This window comes from Coenobita brevimanus, chromosome 73 (genome assembly GCF_032717465.1).
Source record: "Coenobita brevimanus isolate Jiangsu-jjx chromosome 73, ASM3271746v2, whole genome shotgun sequence".
In the NCBI taxonomy this organism is placed as follows: Eukaryota; Metazoa; Arthropoda; class Malacostraca; order Decapoda; family Coenobitidae; genus Coenobita; species Coenobita brevimanus.
In genome coordinates this window covers 3,994,009-4,000,920 of record NC_137026.1, presented here as the reverse complement: position 1 = coordinate 4,000,920, position 6,912 = coordinate 3,994,009, and the positions used below count along the sequence as shown (strand labels likewise).

At 43.2% G+C, this 6,912-nt stretch overlaps 1 protein-coding gene across 1 annotated transcript in view; it reads right to left on the bottom strand.

Annotated features, from left to right (window-relative positions):
* Nucleotides 1-5,981: 5,981 nt before the first annotated feature.
* Nucleotides 5,982-6,912, bottom strand: part of LOC145407419 (sulfotransferase 1 family member D1-like) — a 28,965-nt gene continuing 28,034 nt past the window's right edge. Inside the window, exons 6-7 of the mRNA XM_080278348.1 lie at nt 6,166-6,274; nt 5,982-6,094 (exon numbers count right to left, since the gene is read on the bottom strand). Coding sequence (XP_080134474.1) covers nt 5,982-6,094; nt 6,166-6,274 — 222 coding nt within the window. The remainder of the gene's footprint in view (nt 6,095-6,165; nt 6,275-6,912) is intronic.

Here is a 6,912-nt window from a genome sequence, read left to right as displayed (position 1 = left end):
ACAGTGGTGGTGATAATAGTAGTAGTGGTGACAGTGGCAGTGATGACAGTGGTGGTGATAATAGTAGCAGTGGTGATAGTAGTAGTGGTGATAGTGGTAGTGTTAATAGTAGTAGTGGTGATAATAGTACTGATGACAGTGGTGGCGATAATAGTAGTACTGGTGACAGTGGGAGTGATAATTGTGGGGGAAGATGAGCAATGTAGTGATTATACTGGTAGTGATAATAGTAGTAGTGGTGACAGTGGTAATGATGACAGTGAGGGGATGATGGGGTACGTAGTGATGATAGTGGTAGTAATAGTAGTAATGGTAATAATGGTAGTGAAGACAGTGGGGGATGATGAGGAATGTAGTGATGATAGTGGTAGTGATAATAGTAGTACCGGTAGTGGTAGTGATGATAGTGGGGGATAATGAATGTAAAGATGACAATGGTGGTGATAATACTAGTAGTGGTGACAGTGGCAGTGATAATAGTGGGGGAAGATGAGCAATGTAGTGATTATACTGGTAGTGATAATAGTAGTAGTGGTGACAGTGGTAATGATGATAGTGAGGGGATGATGGAGTACGTAGTGATGATAGTGGTGGTGATAATAGTAGTAATGGTGACAGTGGGAGTGATAATTGTGGGGGAAGATGAGCAATGTAGTGATGATAGTGGGAGTGATAATAGTAGTAGTGGTGATAGTGGTAGCGATATTAGTGCGATGAGGAATGTAGTGGTGATAGTGATAATAGTAGTGGTCGTGATAGTGGTAGTGATGAATGTAGTGATGATAGTGGTAGCGATAATAGCAGTAATGGTGATAGTGGTAGTGGTGATAGTGAGGGAATGATAAGGAATGTAGTGATGATAGTGGTAGTGATCGTAGTGAGGGGATGATGAGGAGTGTAGTGATGATAGTGGTAGTGATAACAGCAGTAGTGACGATAGTGGTAGTAATAATAGTAGTAGTGGTGATAGTGGTAGTGATAATAGTAGTACCGGTAGTGATGATATGGGAGGAAGTTGAGGAATGTAGTGATAATAGTGATAGTGATAACAGTAATAATTGTAATTGGAACCTGGAATGTAAGGGGAGCGAATGATGAGGTGAAAGAGAGAGAGATTGTCCAGGTGCTTGAGGATGCGAAAGTGGATGTATATGGAATAACTGAAACAAAATGGAGAGGAGAAAGTGTGAGAGAATGGGAGTATGGATGGGGTATATGTGCAGGAGTAGGTGAGAATGAGAGGGCAAAGGAAGGAGTATGTATAGTTGTGAGTAAAAGATGGAAGAGGAGCATAAGACAGTATGGATCAGTTGGGTCAAGGATTGTGTGGGTAAAGTTGAAAGTTGGAATACAAATGTGGGCGATTGTGTGTGTGTATGCGCCAACGCAAGATCGTGCTAGAAGAGTGAGAGAAGAGTTCTGGACAATTGTAGAAGTGTGCATGGAAAAGTTTGGAAGGAATGAGAGAGTATTTTTGATTGGTGATATGAATGGTAAAGTTGGGAATGTGAAGGTGGATGGAATAGTTGGTGAGTGGGGTGTGCCTGCTGAGATAGATGAGAATGGCAGTGCGTTAGTGGACATCTGTGCTGGGAGGGGGTTGGTGATAGCCAATACCCTCTTCAGGCATAAAATGATTCACAGGTATACATGGCGAGTGATGAGAAGGGTGGGTGGTGAACTGAATGAAAGGAAGGCAATGATTGATTATGTGTGTGTGGATGAAAGGATGCGAAGATGTGTAATGGATGCAAGAGTGTATAGAGGTTGGGGGAGTGGACTTTCTGACCACTACTTGGTGATGGCCAGAATTAAAGTACAAGAAAGTTGGAGGAAAAGAAGAAGGGAAAGACGAGAGGAAGGAGTAGTTGCAAGGAGAGTGGAAAGGTTACAGGAGGATGAGAAAAAGGCAGAGTATAAGAGAGAAGTGGAGGAACGATTGGGCAAATATGAATTGGAGCAGATGGGAGATGTGGAAGGTGTGTGTAGAATATTTACAGAAGAAATATGTGCAGCATGTGATGTGGTGTGTGGAAGGAAGAGAAGACGGAGGGGGGTGCAAGGAACAGCGTGGTGGACTGAAGAGGTGAAACAGGCTGTGGCACAAAAGAAGAAAGCATACAATGAATGGATGAGAAATAGGGGCGTGGAAGAGGTTGAGAGGCGGAAGAGAGAGTTATATGTAGAAAGGAAGAGAGAGGTGAAAAGATTAGTAAGAGAGAGTAAGAAGAGAGTGGATGAGGAATTTGGAAGAAATTTGAGTGTAAAGTGAAGGGACTGTAAGAAAATGTTCTGGAGAGAGGTGAAAAGAGTAAGACAGGGTGGAAGTGAAGTTAGCAGGGGAGTGAAAGATAAAAATGGTAGATTACTAGTGGAGAAGGGAGAAAAAGTGAGCAGATGGAGAGAACACTTTAAGGAATTGTTGAACGTAGAGGATGGAAGTAATGCGAGTATAAGTGGCTGGGGAATGGCTGGGAGAAGGAGGGAGGTGAGAAGACAGGAAGAAATCAGTAGGATAGAAGTTGTGGAAGCAATGAAGAAAATAAAATCGGGGAAAGCCCCAGGAATTGATGGAGTGTGTGGTGAAATGCTGAAGCATGGGGGAGTGATAGTAGTAGAATGGATGTGGAAGATGTGCAGATTGGCCTGGGAGGAAGGTAGGGTCCCGGAAGATTGGAAGTCAGGTATAATTATTCCCTTGTACAAAGGAAAAGGGGAAAAAGAAGTGTGTGGTAACCATAGGGGCATTTGTCTTCTTAGTATAGTAGGAAAAGTGTTTGGTAGGATACTTATTGACAGAGTTAGAGAAAGAACAGAGAAATTAGTTGGAGAAGAACAGGGAGGCTTTAGGAAGGGAAGAGGTTGTGTAGATCAGATATTCATTCTCAGATCTTCAGTGGAAAAGTTTCTAGAGAAGGGAAAGAAGTTGTATGCGGCATTCATGGATTTGGAGAAAGCATATGACAGGGTGGATAGACAAGGATTGTGGAAAGTGTTAAGAATATATGGAGTAGATGGAAAGTTGTTGAATGCTGTGAAGAGTATGTACGATGGTGCGAAGGCTGCAGTGCGTGTGGATGGTGAACTAAGTGAATTTTTCTCTTTGAAGGTTGGGTTGAAACAGGGATGTGTCATGTCTCCATGGTTGTTCAATCTGTACATGGATGGGGTAATAAAAGAGGTACAAGGTAGGGTAGTGGATGTTGGAGTGGCCATGGTGAGAGAGGGTAGTGTTTGGAAACTCCCTGTACTGTTGTTTGCAGATGATACTGTGTTGTTGAGTGAAGACGAAGGAGAGCTGCAAGGCTTGGTGGATGAGTTTGGGAGAGTGTGTAAGAAACGGAATCTAAAGGTGAATGTAGGGAAGAGTAAAGTGATAGTCTTTGAGAGAGGTGAAGTCAGTGAATGTACAGCGAGGTTGGATGGTGAGGAATTGGAAAATGTGAGTACGTTTAAGTACTTGGGTAGTGTGATGAGTAAGGATGGAGGTTTGGAGGGTGAAGTGCTTGAAAGGGTACAGCATGGAAGAAAGGTTGCTGGTTCCTTGAAAGCAGTGATAAGAAACAGGGAAGTGAGCATGGTAGTGAAAAAGTTACTACATGACAGTATTGTGATACCAACTCTAACGTACGGAAGTGAAGCTTGGACGTTGTTGGAAGGACACAAGTCAAGAGTGAGAGCAGTGGAAATGAGTTATTTAAGAGGAGCCTGTGGAGTCACATGGAGAGACAGGCTGACGAATGAGGATATAAAGGAGCGTTGTGGTGTTGATGTGGATGTGATAGGAAGCGTTATGAGGAACACACTGAGGTGGTTTGGCCATGTGGAGAGGGTGGAGGGTGTAAGACTGACAAAGAGAGTGTATGTGAGTGAGGTGGAGGGGGAAAGAGGGAGGGGGAGGCCGAGGATGAGATGGAGGGATGGGGTGGAGAGGTATATGAGAGAGGGGGGTGTGAGCTGGGAGCAGGGGAGTGAAATGGCGGGGGACAGGGCGACTTGGAGGCGATTTGTTTGTGGCCACCCCAAACGGGATTGAGGCGTCTGGCAATAGATAGATAGATAGATAGATAACAGTAGTACCGGTTGTAGTGATATTGGTAGTGATGACAGTGGGGGGAAGATAAGGAATGTAGTGATGATAGTGGTAGCAATAATAGTAGAAGTGGTGATAGTGGTAGTGATGATAGTGAGGGGATGATGAGGAATGCAGTGATGTCAGTGGTAGTGATAACGGAAGTAGTGGTTGTGGTGAGAGTGGTAGTGATGATAGTGGGGGGAAGATGAATGTAGTGATTATAGTGGGGGAAGATGAGGAATGTAGTGATGACAGTGGTAGCTATAATAGTGGAAGTGGTGATAGTGGTAGGAATTATATTGGCCGTGATGGTAGTGGTGGTATGATAGATTTTTAGCAAGGAAAACAACACTGCAAAGTGGTATAACTCCTCTTGAATCAGGTTTTAGGCAGGGCATGACCCCCGTGGGCTGCCCATGCTAAGGGGGTGTGCTCTGCGGGTCTGGGGATCTGTTGGTATGCATAGCTATATACCTGGGCAACGCCGGGTACCCCTGCTAGTGCCAGAATTAAAGCATCGGTATAATGGTAATGATAATAATAAAACTTCAGTGTTCAGACTATACTGGTATTTGTATTTACATGTTACACAGTATAGTGATCTATATACAGAGTGCATTGTGCAGCAGATGAACATTACAGTGCCACAGTGTGTGACATCCGTATGTAATATAGTCAGGGCTTAAATATCTGCATGCTATTGTTGGTTTGTGTTCACCTGATGGGCCAGGTGTAATCAGATTGGAGGATCAATCTGACTAGTAACCAAGGAGGCTTATTCTCGCCTCATAACTAAAGCCCATCAGATATCATATAATCATGATTTAATATTCAAGCTGTGGAAGTGGCCGTTTGTGTCACATGAAAACATACAGACGGTATTAGGCCGACGTTGTTGTTATTGTTGTGGTCCAGGACTCAGCTGGACGTGAACCCTGTGGACTGCAGGCTGAAATTGTTCTCTGCAGTCCATCATCCTTCTTTCGGGGGATAGAGAAGGAGCTGAGGAACTTTTACATAACCGACCAGTGGAGCCACTTGATTAAACCAGTGCCATCACGTGAAGGCGTCCCTCTCAAGCGCCTTTTGGTTGATGTGGCATCGGGATAGCAATCATTATATCTAACATTCTTTGTCCTTTAACTTACACCATAAAACTGCCGACAAATCTGGCAGCCATGGCCATTATAGGAATAATGTCGATGCGAAGCAGTCCAGAATTATATCAAGAAAAAAAGGCGCAAAACCTATCTTAACGCATAGATTGTTATCAAAGAACTACAGATAAATCATCATCATCATAATCATCATCAAGACTTCTTTTCTCACGTAGATGAAACGAAAGTGTGCAGTGAGAAAAGAAAATGTTGGGCATGTTGTTGGCTGGTACCTAAGGAAAAGGAAAAAGAAAGAAAAAAAAAAAACTAGATAAGAAAGGGAAAAACCCTACAAGGGTATCAGCGTGGTGTGGTTTGGCACCTTCAGTCTCCATCAGCCCCTCATCGTTTAATTCTTGCCAGCTTCAGACGATTTCATTAAACTTAGCAGAGACCTTGCGAAGTGGAGGGGTTGGATACTGCTTCATTAACCTCCTCACTGCTACGGTGCTCTCCTAAACTGAATAAAATCGTCTGGAGGTAGTAAGGTTACACTAAAACTTGCATCTTAGTGAGGCCCATATCTTATGTGGCAAAGGAGGCTTGGTAGCACCTCTTCCTTAGCAATGGATTATGCATATCAAACCTTACATTGCCTTGTGTGTTCTTTATTTCACCTTAATATTGACCAAATTTGCATCAGTTATACAGAGGAGAACAATGAATTAAATTGTGCAGAATAAACAGGTAAGGAATGGGTGTTACCAAAGCTCAGTAGTCACTCAATACACCTCTATGCAATTAGCTCACTAATCTCCAAACTTGAAATTAACGCCAGTGTCCTTCACGTTGTCCCTGATCCATTGGTCCATCTCTTGGTTCAGTTCTGGAGAGAAGTGGTTCTTCCAGTCGCCCTTTATCCCTAGAATAAAGAGAAAAAGAGTTCATCTCTCTCTCTCTCTCTCTCTCTCTCTCTCTCTCTCTCTCTCTCACCTTTCCTAAACATGCCACCCTGCTTCTTCCACAGATCCTCGTTGAAGAACGCTTTGTCAATCGGTTCCCCGCGGGTTTTCATAGACGAGAAGCTGGTGAACTCGGCAATCTGTGGAATGCAGAAGGAAGTAAATAATATTAATAATAATAATAATAATAATAATAATAACAGAAATAATGATAAGAATGGCAATAATAATGATAATAACAATAATAATAATAATAATAATAATAATAATAATAATAACAATAATCATCATCATTATCATCATCATCATCGTCCGGACCTCCTTTCCCACCCAAGGCCAGGGTGAGGAGTAGCAATGTCCAGACAGCCCAGATTTGCCCAGTCTAATTCGCCACGCTTCCATTCACTCATCATTCAAACCCCCGGAATCCTGGCTATATCGGATACTCCAAAAACATTCGCCACGTTCTGTAGCTTCACATAAACGTATCAGATTGAGTCAATCCGGACGTTGCCACGTTAAAAAGGGGTACCAAAAATCCCTGATCATGCACTTCTCCTCACAACATTCATCCAGCCAGCTCGATCTCTTGTCAGTTCCCTAGCCTCAACGACTTCCAAACCTCTCTTCCTCACACACTAGTCCACCATATCTCTCCACCTTCTCCTTGGCCTGCCTCACCTCCTTCCTCCTTCAAATTCGCTTAGATATACCTTTTTCACCACTCTATTGTTATCCTTTCTCTCCACATGACCATACCATCTCAGTACACTCTTCG